We start from the raw sequence: 24,000 nt of genomic DNA, 5'->3' as shown, positions 1-24,000 counted from the left end.
ATGTGGTTGTGCATGTGTCTGTGTTTGCGTCTGTGTTTGAGTGCGAGTGTGTACGTCTTTGTTTCTGTATTTGCGTGTGTCTCTGTATGTGTAGGTGTTTTTTGTCCGTGTTTTTGTGTACGTTTGTGTCTGAGTATGTGCATGTGTCTGTGTCCGTCAATATCTGCGTCTGTGTCTGTTTGTGTCTTTTTACTGTCTGTATGTGTGCGTGTCTGTGTCTACATGTCTGTCTTTCTTGTGTTGTATATGTGTGCGTGCGTAAAATGGAGTAGTGCATTTTCCCTACCCCAATTACCTGTAGCACCCTAGTAACGGTCGACGTATGGTTCGCTCATAAATCAATCAATGGTATTTTTCATCGCCATTATTTTTTTTGTCTGGCATCACTACAGTAACCCTAAGCTTCTGAGAAACGACTACTAACGTGACCCATTTTACTCGACAAAACCTGACAGTGAACTCAGCGCCAAAAAAACTCGTTCAGACAACTCGCGTAAGATAAGTTGGAACAGAGGAAAGATTTGAAATTTCACAGCACTGAGAATTGTCTATTAATTTTGCTCAGCTTGCTCAGCTGTCGAATTCGTTGTTTGGTCTAACTTGACAACACGCAGTGAATACTCAACAAACCATTCGCTGTTTATATATATATACCATAGTCGAGTAACTAACCATTAGAACATATTTTGAATCAGTGGTGGTAAGATTTAAACATTTAGTTGGTAAGTCAAAGTAAAACAACTTGGTCATAACTTAGTTTATAATCTGATCAGACTCTAAATGAATTTGAAACTTGAAAATAAGCGGAAGAAATTCATTGGTGGTCAAAAGAACAAAAAAGAGCAACTAAAAATTAGCATTACAACGCAATGTTCTGAACAATAACCTTCTGTATGGAATTTAGAGCCTCGTTTAAAGAGATACCAGAACCAATTTGGTCTACCAACTATCCAGATATTGAAAATTTTTGGGACAAGCAATTTTCATACTTACCTGGCGTCGGCCGTCCCCTGATCAAGCAGAGGGGTGGCCCAGGGCGAGGCCTCCACATTGCACGGCGTGGAGGTTGACCTCTGCGATTTCTTCCAAGTGTTGAAACTCGGACGCACAATTTATTAGTGTTGGGACTGCGTACGCGCTATCCCTGATAATGAATTGAGATTGATGTGAAAATGAAATTACTTGAATATTAAAATGTTTACTGGAATTGTAAGAAGTGAACGAGCGTACTGCAAATTAAACAGTTTCATTGGAGGCATGCATCACCAATAACGTCAGGGTGATACCGGAAAATTTCCCAGAAACAACTAGTTTTTCAAAATAAACTTTGAAGTTAGTTGTAGTCTAGGTTTTTAAGGAGCAAACTTGGTATTTAAACAGTTTCCTCGTGTGCATTTATTACCAAATAAGTAGGGTGTGTGATTGGGTTTAGGTACTGGGCTAACTTTGCGAGGACAGGGAACCCCAACAGGGAGAGTCTCTTCAACTTCGACCAGGAGTACTGGCCGAGATGGGAGCTGAATGGTCAGAAACTGGCTGTGCTCAACACCAACTACTACCTCACTCAAGGTACCGAGAAACGAGTATCGTCCTTTTGAAATTACAATTTTTATATTTCATTTTTTAATTCGAGCAAAAGTCAGCATAACATTTTAGATCTAACAAAAGTCCAACCCCAAAATTGAGGAATCACAAAAGTGCAACGTGCAAAAAAGGTGTCGAACTGAAGTCCACTCATCCAATATTGGGTCAAGTAAAACTCCGGTTGCTCAATTGGGCCAAGCAAGTCTTTTCATGGGCAATTTGGGTCAAGTTTGGCTTTTGGATTCAAACTCTTGGTCCAGCGGGATCTTTTCAAAATTCTAGTCCTTAATCTGGGTATAAGAGGGGTTCGTTCGTTGGTAATGTTAAATAGTATGTTCTATAAAATGCCCAAGCTCAGGTGATGGTCAAAAGTTTACACTTCACAGCGATTTTTTGCTTTAAATAGAATTTATTATATTTTTAAAAGCCTGCGCGAACACATTTTTTCGATTGCTGCCAATGATATCTAAACTTTTAGGTCGCACAGGCACCATTCTCCCCCACTCTACAGGTTTCCTAGTATTTCAGGTCCAAACCGCCGGGAGGGGGGGGATGGTGTTTCCTCTACTGCGAATATGCCAAGAAAAACTAATAAGTTCTCTCTCTCCCTCTTTAAAATCTATAAATTTGAATTCTAACTTCATAACTACATCAACAAAGTTTGGTTAAACATTTCTGATCTCATTCTAGGCGTGGGCCCAGCTGCTAAGCGATGTGCTTTTTGGAACAAAATGGAACCAAAATTTCAGAAGAGTGAACTGTGTGACATGACAGCCAATTCCAGAGGTGCCAGAAACTCGTCGGCCGGAAGTTTTTATCAGATGAATTCAGATCTCAAAACACGAGTCAATTTCTACATTTTTATAATTTGCACAGGAATTTTATTTTACACGAACTAAATTATATGCTTAAGTTTTTATTGATAACACTTTTTGAAATGATAGCCGTTTGTAAATAGACCAGGCAATCAATGTTTAATTAAAATGACAACAAATGATAATTTATATGACAATTTTTGAACTTTTGAGGCTTCAAATATTGAGTTGCGTTGAAATGTATTTGCGTTATGGTGAAGAGAAATAGTGATAGTTCAATAAACACTGAAAAACACAAGAAACAACAATCGCACAAAGACTTTGATGAAATGTCTGATCAGAAGTCACTTCGAATTGGGACGGTTTTATTAGAGGTCAATTCGGCCTGGGGCAATGAATTCGTTTTGCAGGAAAAATTCCTTGCCCGTTATCTTTGTACGTTTTGTGAACTTAGCGCTATCACGCAAATTGGAAACCTGTTCGCGCGTGTATCATGCTTATAATTTTAATCATAATTTTAAGAGCCCCAAAGATATTGTGCCCATTAAAAAGCTATCGAAGTCTTTTTTATTATTTTGATTGCAAAAATTGCATTTGAAAAAGAAACTATCAAGGTCTCATTTTAATCACTGTATTGATTTCAAAAATTCCTTTTTTGAACACGAAATTCCTAACTAAAAACATAATTCTATAGACTAATGTTCTGTTATTGTCATTGGTCACTAGACTTTGGGAATGAATTACTTTAGAACGAAACTTCGTTTGTTTCGTTATCAAGTAATTATAAAGCCGTTAACTTTAGGGAGCAAATTAACATTCTGGTATTGTTCTTGGTTGAATAGATATCTACTTTTGTGACGGTTTCTTCTGCTCAAAGTTCTGACCAAAAAAATCACGTTGTGCGGCACAGAGATTCATATTCATCCGTCACGTGGATGCGCCGTTTCTATACAAACGTCCTTGAGCAGTTTCGATTCTTCAACAACTGGAGCCAAAAATTTCTGCCTTTTGGACGTTCTACAGAATACAGAAAAATGATAAATTTAGCTAAATACTTGAATTTCACTGCCAAACAATCCCATTGGCCTAACAATACAATAAACCTGACCAATTAGAGCAAGAATTGTTTATTTTTTTCTCACTAAGTTAGACGCCCATTCGGCAAGAAGGCCGTCGTCCGGAAAAATTAAGCAGTGGTGTCTGTATCTTTTGTTTTTATGAGAACAAGACGACTCGCGCAACTCTGTGCGTAGAACAAAAAGTTCCAACATATCTCTCAAGTTTGCAAAAACAACTTTTAAACTCTGTCAGAGAAACCGTTTGGAGTAACCGAAAACAGTTTATATGCATTGGAGAAAATAACTTGTACTGTTTGAACCAAAAATATGCCGTCTTGTTGCAAAGGTACAAATTCTCGATAGAAAACTGCAGTACAATCGGAGAGACAAAGAAAAATCATACAAACACACACACACACATAAACAGCAAACAATACACACACAAACACCAACACACAAAAACAAAGCCCAACACAAAAAAGAAACAATTCGTCATTTAGTCACTACTCAAGTTTTGCTACTCTTCATATAGGTCTTTTTTATGTTTTTAAAATAACAAACAAGAGGTGTGGACTTCTTGAGGCAGTTGTAATGGCAACTGCAATTTTGGACACTGAAAGTTGAAACTTACCATTTTAAAGTTTTTTAAAAATTTTTGAGCTCAACTGTACCAATAAAACTTCTCGCAGAATTTCTCGCAACTTTCAATAATAGTTCTCGCAGAATCTTGGGGCGGAGTGAACGATTCACATAGAAGATTAAAAGAAAACAAATGGAAAATTTTTAGTCAGATTAAATGGATTGAATTGAGATTTTTCATCAATTCTTTGCACTTTCGAGCCTAAAAATTTTCAACGAACGAATTATTTTGTTTTTTTCTCACAAATTTTTTTTCTAAAACATTTTTGTATGACTTTTTGTTTTTTTATGGTTGAAAACTGTTGTATTAACAAATTTCTCGCCAAAGCCCACCACCAAAACAGTAACTTCGTTGAAGTTCTTGAAGTTTTGTTTTTGTCATTTGGTTACTTCCCATGGTTCGCCACAGTTCATTTTTTAGATTTGGATTGTTTTTTGTTCTAAAAAACTAGATGTGGATATTTTGAGGTTGTATCGGTAACTGTAAATTTAATACTAAACGTTGAATCGCAACAATTGGTTTTTAAAAAACAAGTTTCCTGCTTTGATAATTCATGAGCACAACGGGACAATGAAGCTTTCAAAATTTTGCAAAAGTGTTATCAGTCAGATTTTAAAATCTTCAGCTAGGGACACATTTGAAATGGCACTTTTTAGCAAAAATTAGGTAGTTTTACTATTTTTTGTTCCTTGATTACAGTTTTTGCACTCTGCTTCTACTTGAGTCATTTGATGTTAAAGCACTATCTCTTTCACACTAATTATCCTTTTCTCACTCTCTCATGCTCACAAACAACACACACAAAAAATGGACACCCGTGAAAACATACACATGCGCGCAAACACACACAAACACAAAAACAATCTCAAAATAAAAAAACCTTTTAAAATTTGTCATCTGTGGTACAGATGAGATTTCTGTACCAAGTTTATATTCCTGTGACCTAAAGCATGATTATTTTACTAATCACATCACTTAGTTTTACCTCTGGTGTAGAGAAAATCACTATTTTACACTTTTTGTTCTTAATTTTTATTCATTCCTAAACACCTAATCTAGAAGTTCAGTTGTTATCTTAAATGTGTTCCCCTTGAGGGCCAATTCAATAAACAAAGTGGAGACGCGTCGCGTTTTCAAATTAGCTAATAATTAACGAATCAGCAAAAATGCATCACGAATCCAATTTTGGTATAAATTCAGCTCATTTGTACCACTATTACTCAATTACAGCAGTTGAGTATCACATAGTGCAGTCAGCACCCAAAGAACGTGCTTTTTTCGGGATTGAACCGTTCTTGGACAAGCCAATTTTTGGGCATTTTTTGCGCGTTGGTCATCCTTGTAAAAGAAGGAACTTGAAAAAGAAGTTGGTCATCCTTGCAAAAGAAGGAACTGCTATTAACACCCTCAGAGAAGCTCCTGCATCAAGATACATGTATCATAGTCTGTCCTACAAAGAAATTGTGGAAAACACTACAGCTCAGAGTTATAGGGATCGGCGTTTAAAAAATGAACAAATCAAGAACTCGTGGTTGAGCAAGTGCCAAAGAACTGAAGCTGCCAGGATCCTTTCTGAAGATCGCCCATGGAAGATTTGTCACAATGAAGCTGTTTCCTTGTCGTATCTAAATTTGGCTGCTGAAGGTCGACATTTTTGTCTTTTCAAAAAGGCTTTCTAAGATGTTGATAAAATGACAACCAGAGAACTGTGGGTTTTGCTAGATGATATATTGACTAAGCCACGAAATGTTACAATTGACCGATATTTGTTTCTCACTCTTTTACAATTGAATGGGGAACCATTGAAAAAATTTACAGATGTCTATGAGAATTCTCACTAAATTTTGACATAGGAAGTCACAGAGAGTCCATCATACGTGACGTCTCCATTGGCAAAATGTTGGTAGGAGAAATTCAGCGTGAATTACGTAAAGAGACTGTGACACCTAAAAAGGTTCTGGAATGGGCTATAAATATTGAAATGGGCAATCAAAGCCAATTGAAAAATTCTGGTGCATCCGCTCACACAGTCGCTTCTGGAACAGCTCCCTTTTTAAATAGTTTTTAAAATGATTAGAATAGTCAATTTAACAATTATCGATCGTCAACACAAAATATTCCCAGGATATCAACTGTCTGTCCCAATTGTGGAAGTTATTTTTTTCCAAATCATCGACAGATTTTCCCGGCAAACGAAAAACAGTGCAAGAACTGCGGTATCAGGAAGATTTTGCAAAGTTGTGTCGGTAAAGTAAAGATATATCTGGAAAACCAAGCCTCGAGTAAATAATGTCCATGACAATAAATCTGAAACCGCAGCAGTCGGAACATCAGCTGAAGTTCAAGTCACTCCAATCGGTCACAAATTAATGCATCACAATACTTACAATGTGAACTTTGTTTCAATTTATCAAGAAACAGAAGAGAATTTTGTAACTCTCGTCTCAAACGACAAAACCTTACGTGAAGTAGAACCTGTAAATCTTCAAGTACAATTTTGGAATATCGAAAGAAAAGCATTGGTGGATTAGGGTAGCGTTTTTACAATAATTCACAAAAGTCTTACTAATGCAGTTACAAACGGAGACAAATTCAGCTACTGGTTAAAGAACACGGCAACGCAACCTAGATAGCATATTCGCCGAAAAAGCGAAACTCTTTAGTCAATTTATTTAGATAAAATAGGGGTTTTTCAGAAGTATTACTAAGTTTTCAGGTCTAAAAAACAACAACTTAAACTATAAGACTAAAAATCGCCAAACAGTGAGTTATTCCGTCCCTTCTCAAAAATTTTGTCCAAAAAATTTTCTACACGTTCATCTGTTTTCTGCTGGTTGAAAACTATTGCACAAACTAATTTTTTCCCAAGCTCGACAACAAAAGTGAAACTTTTTTGAAAACTGGTCTTGCTCAATTGGTCACTTCTGATGGTTCGTCACTTTTCCTTTAGGTCTGCTTTTTTCCTAAAAGACTATGTCTGCATTCATTGAGGCTGTTGTATCGGTAGCTGTAAGTTTGACACTATAGGTTGAATCGTAACATTTTAAAGTTTATATATTTTTTTTTCAGTTTTGATAATTCATGAGTACAACGGGACAACTGATTTTACAAAATCTTGCCGAAGTGTTATCACCAAGAGTTTAAATTTTTTGGTATGGGACACATCTAAAGCTGGAATTTGTAGAAACTATTAAGTAGTTTTCCCAATTTTTCACCTTTATTACAGTTTTGCACTCTTCCTCTATTTGAGTCATTTAATTTTATTGCACTATTTCTCATATAGTAACTACCTTTTTCTCATTTTCACATACCTACGTATCAGACACAAAAAAATGGACAATCATAAATACAAAACAAGCGCACACACACAAGAACAAATACACAAAAATCCCCCAAAAATTAAAATTTCTTTTTGGTATCTGTGCTACAGATGGGAATTTTGTACCAAAATTCTATTCTTATGATATTCAAAATGATTAACTCTTTTTTTGCATCACTAGTAATACCTCATGTCTAGAGGAAGTGACTATTTCACGCCGCCCCCCTTTTTGTTGCTAACTTGTTCTTTCTCATTAACCTAATCTTGATATTCAGTTGTTCACTCAATTCTCTTTCACTTGGGCCACTTTAATGATTTTAGCGGAGACGCGTTGCGCCTCCAATTAAGCTATTGAGTATTGGAATTGAAAAAATCTCTCACTTGATTCTTAACTGTGATAAATTTACCCCTCACTCGTGAAATTGTTGAAATTGGAACTGCAGCATGAATCCATTTTTGTGTAAACTCAACTCATTTGTCCCATGGTTACTCAATTACAACAATTGATTATCACAGCATTTAACCATTACTCAAAACTCGTCAGCATTTATATGTAGCTGGAACTTTTTTCTGGAACACCAGGTTTGAAAATGCTTGAGGCAATTGTATCGGTAATAGTAAAATTTCCAGTAAAATCTGAAGTGGAATTTGTGAAAATTTTCGATACTTATTGTCTTCTTTATGTTTCATGAACATAGGGGGGACAATTGATTTTTCAGAACCTCGGAGACTGAAATGTTTTAGGCAATTTTATCCATAATAGTAGAATTTTCAGTAAAATCTGAAAGGGACTCTCTGAAAGTTTTCGATATATATTGTCTTTTTTTATGTTTCATGAGCATAGGGGGAAAGTTAAATTTTCAGAACCTCGGAGACTGAAATGCTTTAGGTAATTTTATCCGTAATAGTAAAATTTACAGTAAAATCTGAAATGGAGTTTCCGAAAGTTTCGATAATTATTGTCTTTTTTAAAGTTCATGAGCATAGGTGGACAATTAATTTTTCAGAACCTCGGAGACGTGTTATCAGCAAGATTTAAAAATACACAGTATTGGCCTTGGAGACAATTAATTCTGCTTTCTGGGGTAAACTTGAAGTAATTTTTCATGTGACTAACATTTCAGGGAAAATTTGTCTCACATTAACTCTCTCTCTCTCTCTCTTCTCTCTCTCTCTCTCTCTCTCTCTCTCTCTCCCTCTCTCTCTCTCTCTCTCTCTCTCTCTCTCTCTTTTACACACACGTACCCTAAACATTCAAAATGCGCATATCTATTCATATACTTACACAGTAGAGCTCGCACACAAACACACACACAAACACACACACATACGCAAATGCAAACCTCGCCAGCCAAATTTAGGTCTAGATTTTTTTAAGCATCTGTTATTTAGGTAACGTTCACCAGCAACGTTTTTAGACCGCATTTTTTAGCAAAATTTTCTATCTTAATTAGTTTTCAAATTTTTTGATATTTCTGACAGTTTTTGGTTTCTTCCTCTAGTTATTTATAACATGTAAAGGATGTTTGAAAATTGATCGTAAAGCTTTTTATTTAATAGCTTTTACGAACATTGGTTATGAGAACTGAGAAAAAAAAGAAAACTTATTCTTTTTTCAAATGAATTTTTTTTGTTTTTTAAGAAGAGTTTTGCAGTGAATGAAGGTTTTAGTTTTTCAATTTACAGAAACGTCCAAAGGCATTAAAAGATCAGGTACAAGAGCGATTTCAATTTACTGAGGAGTGAAAAATGATCTCTGCAATTTCAAAAAAATTGTGAACAAGTTTTGTCTTTTTTCAACTTGACAAACTATAAACTCTCTTGCTTTCAAATTTTTCTGTATTTTATCATTCGTGGAATGTTAGTACTTACTATGCTTACCAATTTTCCTCTCTTTTTAAATTTCTGATAGTCTTTTTTTATAAAAATGGAAACTAGATCCTGTGGTCAACAAAATGGTGTCTTTTTTTTCTCTACGATGCATAAACAGTAAGTGAAAATTTGACTGAAGCAAAAAGGCCAGCCTCGCATATATATTTCCTCATTTTTGAAAAAAATTTGGAACAGCAAGTAAAAAAAAATATCGGCTTTTATAGTTGAGCCTCTTTTTTGGTTGCGTAATGCTTTGCTTTGGAGCGTTATATTAAGATTAAAAATTACTCATCGTATTCATTGGACGCCCTAATTATAAGATTGGTTTGTGTGCATATAACTGGAGCAAAAAATTAATCTGGTTGCTGCGGAATTTTTTAATCCATCCTTACGAAAATTTTGTTTTTAGAGCTGTACAAAAGTAGATATCTTGCCTTTCGTGAATCTCTAAATTCACAGTATTTTTATCTTAAAAGATAGTTCGATATTGAAAGTTTTCGATAAAGAAAGCTCCATGATTTCAATTTTGAAACTGAAACTTCTAGAACATCAAAATTTTTATATCCACTATTCATAGCTCGAAACCACACACATCAAATTAGTCGTACAAAGTATCTAACTTTTTTCATGAGACCTCATAACTATCTCAGTCAACAAAACGTGCTTGCTCGTAAGACACGCTTTCTTATAGTGCGATAAAAAAAACTGAGTCTCTCGTTGGTAGATCTAAAAATGACCTCGGATGGGCCAAGAAGAAAATCAATTACCTCACTGCAGAGCTGGCCCTGAATTGCAAAACAAGTGTTTCTCCTCAGTTGTAAATAAATCTCAAGTTCACAGATGTTTTACAGATTTACAGATTTTTCATGTTTTATTGAAATTATTGTTCATTTAATCTAATAGAATGGTAATCCGCGATTACTGGTTCGGCAAAAATACCTCAAAATTGTTGGATTTTTAATTCGAATTTTTGTCTATTATAAAAATATACTATTTGCAGGAATCGAGATAATGACTCTTGCATTTTTGTCCGAACTCTGCGATGATTTGACCGCACAAATAGAAACATTTGATTTCTTTGTTTCCCATTTAATCGGGATTTTAAATTTTCATTTGTCAATTTTTTAAAAATAAATTCAGAAATTAGAAACAAAAGTTCAATTCTGATATCATCGGACTCCAATTGCTTACAGAAATTATAGAAGAAATTTGTATTTGATAAATTTTTGAACCATTAGCCCAACCCGGTTTTAGTGTCAACGCTCACCGAAATTCAATCTAATAATGACGGGAACTTTTTAATTGCTCTTGAACGACGTTCATAGCAATTACTGTAAACTTGTTGGTCTTTTTATGCAAATTTTTTGTTTGACCATTTTTGCGCTTTTCTGTTAGAACATTTTTGCGACTTCTGAAGTGATTTTTTCACGCTTTCGTTCTTCATTTTTGAGTGATCTTTATTGCTCTCACTGCGAAGTAAAGCTTGTTGCTAATATAAAGTCGGTTACAGCATAGCAAAATAAGGGCAAGATAGGCTAGTGGTCAGTGCATCGGGTTATGGATTGGAAGATCGGGGGGTTTGAATCCGCGCGGGGTGGCCAGTTTCGAGGTCAGTGAAATATTTTTTTAACCGCCTCTCGTTCGAGAGCAATTCTTCCGACATTAGCCGGTTTATAATTTTTTCTTCTCATTAATCTATCTTTAATAACAAGTAAAAACAGTTACCGCTTAGTATTATACTTATTCATAACGTATCTTGCTTTGACTGAATCGTAAAGAACGATCAAGCTGAAGCTCCTAGTGAAGATTAAAAATCAAAAAATTCAATTGAAATCTGTCAATTAATCCCCCACTCTAAATAAAAGTCTTCCCGGACACTAGTCCCATAGAATATGAGTGCTGAAATATTGGATTACAATTTCATATCGTCGGCCCAGTACTGTATCAGTGTATCCTAAGGGTATCTTTCAACTCATTATGTGCAGTATAAGTCTCATAGATACTTTTTCTGAAAATAAACTGGGCATCCTTGGTTTTGATTCGCATAATATTCACAGGAATATCATAAAGAATATGAACATTTTAAAAAGTGAAATATTGGACTATATTTTGATTATAGTAAAATACAGACTGAGAAATACTATGATTCTATGATTTTCTTTGTTACTATGATCCGGGTTGCTATCTTTCCAAGTCTTAGTCGGCACTTCGCCCATAATAGCGACTTGTTTACCACGCCAGAAAAATTATTACAATTTATGAATTAGTGAGATTTGTATATGGAGGAAATCCGGGATACAGTAATCGCGTTATAGAGTTCCCCAAGTTTTCTTCCATATTAATATTGGCCCAAATAATTGATATTGACCTGCCCTGGCGTTAGGTCAGGGTGTTGTGAAACATTTGGCACATTTGAGATTTTCAGGTAAAGATCAATTTTCTATTTAAAAAAAAACAACTCTATCACTATTTGAAGCAACACGCAGCACAAATTTGGCAGATATCAGTAAGCTATATCGAACTTTATTCAATTTTCACAACCAAAGGCTGAATTTCTCATTTTTTTCCTTGTCGGCTAAACTCCCTGTGGGCCAATTTGTATAATTTGCCTCTAGAATGGGGATCAGGGGTGTTTAAAAGTAATTTTTAATTTTGATCAAAATTTAAATTTTGAGTAAGTTTGTCCAAAATTGATTGCTTTATAAAAACGTCAGGTGCTGGCTTACTTTTGACTTTCAGTATGAGCTTATGTACCGATGGTGTAATTTTGGTAAACAGTAGTACAGCTATGTTCAATTGTAAATAGCTCCATTATAACTCTTGGTTCAGCAATATTAGTTTTAAATACTACCTATTTTTAAATAAATTTTCAAAAGTCAAAAACTTCTCTTTAGCTTCCAAGAAGCATTGCTTGATGGTTCTCATAATACTCTTTCCTTTCAACGGGTAGCATTTTTCGAAGTGCCATAGTTTCTCCCACGTTGTAACATATGCCACTACAGGACAAACTTCTGCTCTTAAGTGTGTGAACATCATCAATTTTTTCAAGGCTGTCAAAATTTTCACGTTGTTCTCTAGTTAACGTTAACAGTGCGCTTTGTTCTTTTTTGCAGGCACAACACAAACATTTAGCGCTGTTACTATGATCGCTTAAGTTGTTCACGCTACATTTACATGTTTCATGTCGATTTAGCGAAGTTTCGTTCGGGATGCTTTGTTTACATAAACACGGAACTCTGTGAAATGTTTCCAAAGTTTTATCCTGACAAATTTTTTGCTCATTCGGTATCTTTTCATCAAAATCTTTTCTTTGAGTCGTTAAATAGCACTGACAGTTGCGTGATGTACAGATCTGCTCATCCGATCTTGCGATCGCGCTCTCATTCAAGATGTGACTCTTTAAATCTCTGCTTGTGTCGTACCTTTTGTCTGAATGTTTTTTGCATAGATTGGAATCTTCGGCTGTACTCGTAGATTTATTGCAAACGCAATCCTCAGTTTTGCCATTTGAGTCGAGAAGAATTTTTTGTTCTTTCGGACAAATTTTGTGCCAGGGTTTGACTGCATGTTCGCCTATTAAGAATTTAGAGTAACTTGTCACGTCAATACTTTGAACAGTTTTCAAACATAGTGGTCACTTTTGAGTAAAACCATTCACTTTATTAGCGGTTTTCCACTTTTGTATTTCGTTATTTTGAAAACAGATTAGACTAAAATGACATATACGTACGCCTTATACCTACACGCTTGTATATAGCGTTTTCGAAATAGAGCAACAGCTGTCTGTTGTTCTTTATCATTTCAAATATCAAAACTTCGTTTTAAACCATTTGCGCGCCGAACATGAGACATTATTGGGAAAATCAGTACGTCCGGTCGAAAACGGGAAATTTTTCTATTTTTCGAGTTTTTATTATTGCTGATTCATTTTTTTCATATTTTCTACGTTTTTAATCACATTCATTGAAAAAAAAACGCTAAAGTTCTTCCATAAACTAAAATGCCCTCAAGCTTTAGGAAAACCAAAATATTATGAAAAGAACATATAACAAATTTTATACAAATCTGAAGAAAAATCTAGTTGATAATTTTTTCTGTTCGATGAAATGATTTGAAGAAGTTCTGTACAAAATTTCGATGCATAACGGTATGTTTGCTTCGTTTTAACTCTAAAATCATCCTATTTGTGCATTTTTTTGCAACTACCTTTAATCTTTTTAACTCAAAAATTAGAAAAACCGGGAAAGGAGTTCAAAACGTTCATATTCCGGAAAGTTCATCCTAATTTTGAAATGCTCACAAATAATCAAAATATAAATGTTAATTGAACAGGATTCGCTGAAGCCGCTTCGTAATCATTGCTAACAAGCACAAGAGAGTGAAGGATCAATCGAGTATTCTCCAGAATTTAATTTTAATGTTGTTTGGTTTGCATGCACAATTTTATGATTGAATTTTTTTGAAAGCTATGTTTTCTGAAGAATGGTCACTATTGTTTTTCATATGGTCTAATTGTTTCACCAAATTTCTGGAAAGGCAATGGAGCCGATCATATGATGCACAAAAAATGTTCTTTATTTACCTAAAATAGTTTATCACTTCAAAGTTTGTTTTATTCTGTGTTTTAAAAAAAAACTTGCTTCAACTCCTGCAAAAGTTTTATCTACACTGCTTGATTTGAATTCGAAAAAACCATGATGCCTTAGTAAGATCATGCACGTTTTTTAACTGTGCAGAGAAATTGGTGATCCACAAATCGTTTTCGTAACCTCTAAAGGATCGCGCTTTGTGAGAATTTAGTGTTTTTTTTCAACGTATCCCCTTTTTAATGGTTTTAACGGCATATTTAGACATTACTACTGCAATTAAGACTCGAAGACGTTATGTCGAAGAAAATATAAACTTCTTCGTCTCTTCAGCGCGTTATCATTCATATGAAAAAAAAATTGTTAAAACCATTGTTGAAAAGAAAGGTAAAGTGAGGGCAAGAACAGAAAGAGTGCTGAGCAAGATGTTAAACTTGTTTTCTTAAAAGTTGATGTTGACTAATTAAAAGCTTTCAAACCACAAAATTGTCATGTCACAATGAAAAAAGATGCAAAGATTCTTCGTTAAAAAAACGTCTTCTGACTTTATTTTAAAAACTTTTCACCCACAGTTTTTAGCTTGGTTTGAGATGTACGTTTCAAGCTTTTGAATTCATGAAGTGACCTCAGCCAAATTTTCAAGCTAAGAGGAACCAATTTTGCAGCTGCATAGAGCCCAACTCCACAAAAAATGGACATTAAAAGCAGGTGTATGGACCCGCTAAAGTCTCAGAAAAGACCAAAATTATCATCAAAATGAAATCGAACTTCTGCAATAAACGTGCCGGCAGAACTTCCATTAATAGAAAATGTTCGCTTTAGACCCACTTAGACTTGAGACTTAGAGCACTTATCACTTGAACCGATGAACGACCACCTCAGAAAGTACTCGAAAATAAAATTTAAATCTCGATAATAGTTTCGTATTGCGCATAATACAATGTTGCCTGGTAAATACAACGAATTCGGTAAGTATTCTGTAGTAGAGCAAACTACTGATATTTTGGCTAGCGTATCTTATGTCTGTAGACTATTTTTCTCAGCGAGATATCTTATTACACGCAAAGGCAATTTTAAGCAATTTTAAGGCTGAAGTATGAGAAGTACTGAAATGAATGTTGAGTTGAGTCAAAAATAAAAATTTCAGGCTCAAAGATCTAAAATCCAGCAATACGCTGAAATGCATTCAAACCATTTGGTTTTCAGTTGTGGGGACGGAATGTTGAGCGACTTCTCTTAAATTGAAGGGACTTTCTGCTAAAAAGATTGTGACGTACAACCATCAATAAGGATAAGTATAATTGTGTGCCGCGCACTTGTGCTTAATCTCAAATTGACAGCTGGCAACACGGATAATGCTTACTTAATTTGATGTTGATTAACCTCAAAACTTCAGGAAAAGAAATCTGAAATCAATTTAATTCGATAATAAGCCGCGCCAATCAGAGGAAAAATGCCTAAAACAAAAAAAAGCCAGAGCAACTCTTTTCAACAGTTTTACCACAAAGAATCAAATGTGATAAAAGCTACATATTGTAATATGACTTAGTATAGTCATGATCCGTAACTTCCACGTAGTGCCCTTGGGTAACTATTACTAGCTGAGGTGCTTATCGCAAAATAAGCGGATAGTCCGAGGAGTGTGCCCTCAATAAGCCAACTCAGATTAAAGCCAGTTCCTTTGGGAACTTCTTGCCAATCCACGGCTTATCAGAGCAAGCAACGACCTGAGATAGGGGATTTGAGGCGGAGCACGGAAGAGCGCTGTGTTTTAAGTGGCAGTTTTTGGGGCCCTGTTTAAAATTGACTCTTGTAGTCATGTTTCACTGACTTTTTGCTGAAAATGTCTTCAAATGACAAAATGAGTGTCTTGCTTATTTTAAAGTCAACAAGTATAGGAAAATGAAATCAAGACAAACAGATAAAGTAGCTTGTGATCTCTAATCAACCTGAACATCTTTGCTAACAGGCAACGTATGCAAGGTTAGTTTGTTTTAGATGTGGGAGAGCTTGGGATGACTGCTACACTGTATGACTTAAACGGACTATCAGTGAAGGAGACGGCGTGTGTTCTCTGCGCATAACTAGTATCTGAAATAAAAAAACTTTAAAAAACGGTAAGATCCAGACAAAGTAGATGTCGTGATAAGCACAGAGAACGGTCTCAACTGTGATTGCAGAGCTCAAATGATTTGGAAAAAGCGTTCACTGACTTTGACTCTAAATATGCTCTAAATATGACTCTAAGTGTACATCTGATGATTCAATTTTTAATCATTAACAGTAATTTCTGTTTTTCTTGTTGCTCGTGATGAAAACATACACCTAATCCATAAGGTGAAACATTTGATCTTTGAAATATTTGAGGGGGACTGTGGTGTGTGTGGGTGTGTGTAAGTGTGTGTGTGTGGGGGGGTGTCTATGTGTGGGTGAGGGGGGGACTGAGGTGAGCGAGGCGGTCAAATTCCTAAGATTAACAACCGTTCTTCATACTTAATATGTATGTCTCTTCAACCGTTTTGGTGAATGGCATATTTGAAATAGTATAGCGTAGGATTCTAAATGAACTGCTCGGCCACTTAATGCCTCCACGCTTTATCCCGATTTTGAGGACAAGTTAAAAACGTCAGACGAACAATCGTTCGAGACAAAATTCAAGAGAAAAGACCGCAGGGCCATTGGTACAAACTTCTTATTAGAGCCATTAAAAACTTCGTTTGCGAGCTATTAAAATTGCCGATTGAAGCTCCGAGGGTGATCTAAGGGTCGCAAGATGAGATCAACCACCATAAGATCAGTAATAGCCTCAGAAATTGCTACGCGGCTGTTAATAAAAACACTAGTCTTGGTTAGTGAAAATGTTGCACAAAGTCAAGTATATAGTAAAAAATTTGAAGTTTATTCGAGGTTCAAATTTACCTACCGTAATTGATAGAAACAATAGTATTTCCAGAAGATAGCAATTGATCGGTTTGACAAGCTTTGCAGCAAAGCGTTTGTTTTTCAGAACGTACTTCCCAATTTTGGTGTCCTGCGGCGGGTGACTCCTTCTCGTTGTTTTGATATCTAAGTCGTTCCCAGTTTACACATGCAAGCCCATAACAATTATCGGAAGTCAATTTGTTCCAATTAACACAAATAGTAGTCGGTAAAAACTGCAAACCATTTTTGTTATCGTTACTTGTCATAACTTTTCGACGTTTTTGCAAATCGCGGAGTTTAAAACTTTTGCAAGAGCAACACCTGCGCAAATTTGACTGTGTTTGATAACTGCCCAAATTGTGTCGTTTTGAATGGTTGGACGATGATTCAAAACATTTATAACAGCAACAGCGGCCACACTTAGCAGGCCAATGTGAATAGAATGAACAGCTGGTTGAACTTTTGCTCTTGGCGCATGGAATTTGCGCCTCATGCACTGAAAAATTTCAATATTTACGTTCAAAAATCATCGAACGCACTATCAGGCCACCAATTTTGGATTTGAATTTGGATATTTACTAGTATTGCAAATTTACCCGTCTATTTATGCAGCTTCAACAGTTTTCGCTGGTTTAAGTTAAGCCTTGGTATCTGAATTATCAGGGATAGCGCGTACGCAGTCCCACACTAATAAATTGTGCGTCCGAGTTTCAACACTTGGAAGAAATCGCAGAGGTCAACCTCCACGCAGTGGAATGTGGAGGCCTCGCCCTGGGCCACCCCTCTGCTTGATCAGGGGACGGCCGACGCCAGGTAAGTATGAAAAATTAGCAGTCTCAAAAATTGTAGCATTGTGGATAGATGGTAGACCATATTCGGTCCGGTATCTCTTTAAACGCTGCTCTAAATTCCATACAGGACGTTGTTCAGAATATTATTGCGTTGGAATAAAACCTTCTAAATGCCCTTTTTTGTCCTTTTGATCACCAATGAATTGTTTGAGCCTATTTTTGCGTTCCAAAGTCATTTAGAGTCTGTTCGGAATCTAAACTAAGTTATGACCAAGTTGTTTTACTTTCACTTACCAACTAAATGTTCAAGACTCAAGTCTATAATTTCAAATGGTTCAAACCATATACAATTGAGGGTCCAATTGTTAACTTGTAATGGTAAGATTGGTAGATATATTTGCAGCAAAAAGCGTGAACCAAGTTTGAACGCTGAACCAATTTTAAAATTATTTCGTAATTGAAACATAATCTGTATTACCAATCTAATGCCAGCGCTCTTAAATCCCAGTTACTAATGACAATCTAATGACTTGACAAATTTGATAATTTTTACAAACCTTTTCGGGAACCATTTGAGCGTTCATGAGATATAGCATAGCAGCAAAAAGTAGAACTGCAACCATCATCGCCATCGAGCTGCTTCTCGTTATCGGAATTGGCATCGTCGGGAGTTGTGACGTCATCATCGGTTTGATTATCCGAGCTGTGATAGTCCAAATCTGATTGACCATATACAGAATCGGAGTCTGACAACGTCTATATTAAAATAAACGATAGTATTTTTTAAAAATTTTAGTTGAAAAAACTTTACCCCAATGAAAACAAAGATGATGTCCCTGAAAACTGTAATTGTCGATCAACCAATAATTTTACGGTAATGTCAAAAAGCTACAAAATTTGTTAAAGCGAAGCAAAAATTTGATTGTCGAAATAAATAAAAAATAGCAGAACAGGTATTGATATACAAAACAAACAGTTCTATCAATTAAAAACCTGACAATAAGTGTCAAGAAAAGACACCCTCTGATACTCAACAAACCTTGCAAGAAAAAAAACAAATTATCTGAAAAAATCCTCTATATTTAAAGCAAAACCAGCTTTCTCAAAGCCATTAGATCAAATAGCAACAAGAAATTAACACATTACATTAGATTGATTAGCATGCGCTGATTGTGTTGAAAAACAACGAGAGTCAAAGTTAAAGGACAAAACATTAAATTTATAAATTTGTTGAAAGTTTCAATATTATCAAAAACTTTGAAAACAAAGGGCGTGAAAATCAATCCATCAGGTAAGTAAAATACGAAATCACCCCCGACCGAAAAAATAATATTTTCTTTGATTAGATAGCTTTGTAATTTTTTTCATTAGATCTAAGGAGCCGACCACGTTGCGAAAGTAACAGTATATGAAGACAAGCAAATTTTAACCCAAATTTCACAAAAGCGAAATAAAAAAAACATCAGCTACTGAGACCAAGGATTAAACTTAACTTTTCCTAATAGTAAAATTACTGGAAACTGTTAATACCGAGTTAGCATGGAATAGATGAGTAACAACAAAAACATAGGAATAAAAATGGAAAAATTAAATACAATTTTGACTCATTGTAAAAAATAAAAGAAAACATAGATCAATTATTTATAAAATAAGAAAACGTCAAAATTGTTCCATTGCAAAGCTGATGAGATCGTTCAATTAAAGATAAAATGGCTACAATGGAAATTGAAAAACAAACGCGGCAAAAATCCAACGAAGCAACAGCATGTTATGAAAAAAATGATGTACAAGTAATGGAAATCATTAGTTATCTACTAGAACTATGAACTAATCCCATTTTTAAATCAGAAAATTGATATTCCCTGTCATTACCGAGTTAAACCGACAAAACAACAGAAAAACAAACACACGGGACAGTAAAAAATCAGATGTTTTAGAAAAATAAAAATTGAAGAAACTGTTTAATTGTCTCCCTGAGATCCACAGACTACTGTTTTTCAGAGAACAAGTAGTAAGAAAACAAAAGAACCAATATAATAGCCATCTGGGGCTCATGATAGCATCAAGGCGTGGATGAGATGGGGGAAGGTGAGCGGAGGGGGGTCTCTTGAGGGTGAAGTGTTAAGGAGGGAGGAGGAGATCGGGAAGGGTCGATTAGGGGAATTAGGGGGTCTACATGTTATTTAAATTGGTCTACATGTTTTACGCTTCCTGAACTTTTCTAATGATACCAATATTTCATTCTAAATGAAACATATTCTTCGGCCAACGTTCATTGAAAATAAAAAAAGTGGTAGGTATAGTTCATTCTCTCACTGACAATTGAAAGTTTGAAGGAAAAATTGAAACATTTTTGAAGTTCAGTATTTCAATTCAATCATTATCTTATAACTTGATTCCGTTTGGCAAAGAAATTTTCTAATACCATCAAAAAGCGATAACAATTAGAACAAATTGAACCTGTATGCAGTATACAATATCATCTCAGGATGATGATCCGTATTGAGTCGCTTCAAGATTTTTGATAGAATTTCTGGATCTGTTTTGTCTCCAACAGTTTTGTGGGCATATTTTTCGGGTCTTTCCCATTATAGCCCCCCTCCGCTTAGTGGTCAGATAACTTATAGCTCCCCCCTCCAAACATGGTAATTATACCATAATGGGGGGCTATAATTTCATGGGGCGCTATAATGAGAAAGACCCGATTTTTCTTTTACGCACCCAGGCGCACGTGCTATTCTTTACATAGTAACGTGCTATACATTAATACATATTTTGCAGCTGGGAGCTTAAGAACACTGTGGGTGCAAGACAGAGTAGATCCGAAGTTTTAATACAACAATGTTAACTGATTTAATTTTTGGTGAGGATCAAGGAAGCTCTAGAACATGAACAAAATGCTATGAGAACAAGAGTAACTGGAAACTGAAATATGATTTGACGAGAATGTCATTCTGACCACGGGTGGTTACCTACTTACATAATCCCACTCGTTCATAGTTTTGATTGTGTTTTGCATGATCTATTTTACTTAAACTGTCAACATATATGTTTTTTGAGAAACGTATTGCTCAAACTGGACGAGCTACAATTATAAATAGGGTATCTGATAAATTAGAGAAGATGATTCTTGGATAGTATAAATCATGTGTATCATTCATTTATATTGGCGTCATTTCTCAAGTTTTGGTACAGACTTATGAAAAGACAATGCTCGACCAAAATGTACTATAAAAAGACCATACTCGACTCACTTGAGCTATAAAAAATTTTAGCTTGACTTTAAGGCATTCTGAACTCTAGCTCGAATCGGATTTTTTGCAAAAGATTTTAGCTGGCCCCAAAATTTAACAAAAAAACTGGCTCGACCCAATATTTGGGCTGGACTTAAGCTCCACACAATGTTTGCAAACAAAATTGAGTTAAAGTCTTTTGATGGGTCCATCATTGGTCTTTTCATAAGTCTGCTTTTTTGTCATTAAAATTTTCCATGCAATATTGCATTTAACGTAGTCAGCATGTATGCTCCTTCATCTCTAACAATTCAGAAGAGCCACAAACTCATCAAAAACCTGCATTTTTTTAGAAAAAGATAGCTCATAATTTTGGAAGGGAAAACAAACTGTGAAACGCCAAAAACGGGGTCCTTGCTAAAGGCACTAGGACCAATACACTTAAGGAAGCTGTTTTCATTGAATCAAGTAATGTGGTAACATACTCAAGCTGCCATAACTCTTTATCTTAAGATTTGATAAAACTCCTAAAGCTTTTTGGCAGTTTTGCAACTGTTTATTAAGTTGGAGTGCTCTGGTGCAAAGCTATTTAGTCTTGCTCCGGTTCTTCTTCTGTATGTACAGAAGCGAAACAAAATTAAAAATTTTGAATTCTGAAAAAAGGACTTATGAAAAGACTGATGGTGGACCCATGAAAAAAACCTTAATTCGACTTTGTTGGTTATGAAGAAACTTAAGCTCCATCCATGAAAAGACATTAGCTCGACTTTGACTAGGAAGCTCAACCGTGTAATTAAAGTCAATATTGCCCCTCCCCCTCTACTAGACTTTTATAGTTTTTTCATAAGTCGAATCCTAGGCCTGGGTTGCTCTCCCGTACCTAGCTTTCAGAGTAATTTAGTTTGAATCAGGAAGTTTCTTCTGGAAAAGCTTATAACATTTCCTTAGAGTAATCTTTTATTTAAACCGATGTAGCAGAAAAAATTCCAATGGCCAGTGTCTAAATTAAAGTGTTTGCAGAGAACCTATTTTAATATGTTTCACAAAAGCAGAATATTTCAGCAAATTTATTATTCCTCTTTTTCGGCTAGAGTAGTTGGCATTTGAGAAACTTTTTTAAAATGGTTAAATAACCGATAGGAGATAGTTTTTGAGTGTGTCTTTGAGTGTGTCTGCAATGAGAAAAATTTCTATCTTGATTTGTTTCTGATTCAGAGTCAATTCAGAAATGCATTCTGCATTTTGCTCTGATTCAGAGAGGAATCGGAATATTGACACAGTAATTATTCTGAAAGCCTTCTGAATCAGTGCAAGTTAATGATACACTGAAAATATTCTGGATCAGTTCCGATACTGACTGAATGTTAGGTGAGTGTTGGGTATAATGGCAATGGAAAAAATCGATTTGGGTAAATTGTCTTATCACCGGCCACGCATAGTATTCTTGTGTTGGCAATTTCCTTTAACATCTCAAAACCTAAACTGTTTAGAGTTAAAAAGTTCAATTCTTCAGATGTGAAATTCGCGATGCTCAATATGACTTTTTTTGTTAAAAAAATACGAAAAATTCTCAAAATATCATTGAATTTAAAATAATTTACCGCAATTTCATCGACACAATTATTCATTTCTTCATGGGTATTCCCATCTCGTGTTGAGTCATGAAAACTTTTGCGGCTGGGTTCCCTCGTTGTACAAGGTCTGCTCTCCTCACTTGGCGAGCTTCTTTCTCTCCTGGCCACACTCTCTTTCGTATGACCTTCGTACAAGAAAACTTCACTAACATCACCATGGTTAGAAAAGTGAACAGACTTTTGTTGTTCACGCCTTGAGGATGGCTTTGAGCGAGAGACCGAAGTTTCCCATTGATGCTGAGGGTTGCTGTAAGTGTGGTTGTCATCGTGATCTTCAAATTTCGGTGCCCTGTAATCAATTTGGATAACCAGCAGGTGGGAGGGAGCTTGTGGCTTGAAAGGAGTCATGAATTCATCAAGTGGTTTCAAATGACCCTAGACCTCTAAGTATATGTTAGAACAGAAATCTAGAGACCCGAGAGACCGACTCGAAAGTATGAAAAAAAGCAATAAGTCGATGATGGGGGGTAAATATTTACGTTAACTACATGGTTAGTGGGACCCTAGTTTAAGAAGAGCTTAATTCTTTTAAAATAACGTGCTTGCTTAGTTCTTTTTAGATATCACAATGAATCTTTTTCATAACTCCAACCAAAATCTCTTCTTAACTGTGATTTAGGCTAATTCTTTTCATAGAAGAAGAAAAGGGGCCACCGATCATACAACTTTCTTTGATTTCGTACTAGGTCATATATGATTCTTAGTAATCATACAAGGTCACATATGATTTGAATGATTTCTTGGTAGTCATGCAAAGATCAAACAAAAAATAAAATTTACCCTCAAGAGGTTTCAATCATTATGCTATAAGTTACTGATGCGGACAAAATCATTCAACAATGCAGAACGTTAAGAAAAATTTTTTTTCATTGTTATCATACTACGTCATATATGATTTGTATGATTTGTTAGTACCCGAACAAAGATCATACCAAAAAATTTAAATGATGCAATGGAAAAAAGCAATTAGTGAGTTTCAGGAGAAACAAATAAATCCATAATTTGCACTTCCACAGCTAAAAAAGCAAAAAAAGAATTCCTCAAAATCGTACTTGGTCATATATGACTTGCGTGAGTTCTTGGTAGTCATACAAGAAGCCTGTAGGTCGAAGCAAATTCTTTCCTTGAAGTTACAAAAGTTGCAGCTTTTGTTTTCATAAGAGTGGTTTATAGGAGACAATAGGACAACTTTAAATCTGTCATGAAAATGTCATCAAATGGCACAAGTAGGAGTAATGTTCTTCAATTTATTTTAACTCAATTCATTGTAACTTTAGTATCTGTGATTTAGAATTTAGTATTTATTCCAAAGATTTTCACTTGAAAAATATTTATACAAAATCATTTCTGTAGCATAAGTTTACGACTCAATAAAAAGATGAAAAACTAAGGAAAGCTCTGAATCTATTATAAGCAAGACAGTACTCTTTGACACATCATTTGAATATAAAGTTGAGGATCTTGTCTGGAGTCAGGGAGTTATGCCAAGCTCTTTTTATAACAAATATTGATCGAGGACGGTGTTTTCATGCCTAATATTGGTTGA

General features: G+C 35.3%; 2 protein-coding genes and 2 non-coding genes across 5 annotated transcripts in view; 2 read left to right on the top strand and 2 right to left on the bottom strand.

Annotated features, from left to right (window-relative positions):
- Window positions 1-2,608, top strand: part of LOC142356204 (acetylcholinesterase-like) — a 42,626-nt gene extending 40,018 nt beyond the window's left edge. For both annotated transcript variants that reach the window (XM_075408158.1, XM_075408157.1), the window contains 2 exons: window positions 1,433-1,569; window positions 2,275-2,608. In XM_075408158.1, the coding sequence (XP_075264273.1) occupies window positions 1,433-1,569; window positions 2,275-2,483 (346 nt within the window). In that variant the 3' untranslated portion in view covers window positions 2,484-2,608. The remainder of the gene's footprint in view (window positions 1-1,432; window positions 1,570-2,274) is intronic.
- Window positions 986-1,147, top strand: LOC142356206 (U1 spliceosomal RNA). Its single transcript, XR_012761377.1, has one exon. It is a non-coding gene; the product is annotated as a U1 spliceosomal RNA (small nuclear RNA).
- Window positions 2,609-12,553: 9,945 nt separating the features above from the next.
- On the bottom strand, window positions 12,554-22,802 carry LOC142356205 (uncharacterized). The gene is made up of 4 exons (XM_075408159.1): window positions 22,422-22,802; window positions 18,145-18,343; window positions 16,889-17,292; window positions 12,554-12,861 (listed from the first exon to the last, which is right to left on the bottom strand). Exons 1-4 carry the CDS (start codon window positions 22,800-22,802, stop codon window positions 12,688-12,690), a joined length of 1,158 nt encoding a protein of 385 aa, XP_075264274.1. The 3' UTR covers window positions 12,554-12,687.
- LOC142356207 (U1 spliceosomal RNA) lies at window positions 17,457-17,617 on the bottom strand. Its single transcript, XR_012761378.1, has one exon. It is a non-coding gene; the product is annotated as a U1 spliceosomal RNA (small nuclear RNA).
- Window positions 22,803-24,000: the final 1,198 nt, after the last annotated feature.

This window comes from Convolutriloba macropyga, unplaced genomic scaffold, assembly GCF_964194025.1.
Source record: "Convolutriloba macropyga unplaced genomic scaffold, txConMacr16.3 SCAFFOLD_1019, whole genome shotgun sequence".
Lineage (NCBI taxonomy): Eukaryota > Metazoa > Xenacoelomorpha > Acoela > Convolutidae > Convolutriloba > Convolutriloba macropyga.
This window is presented reverse-complemented; position numbering and strand designations above follow the sequence as displayed.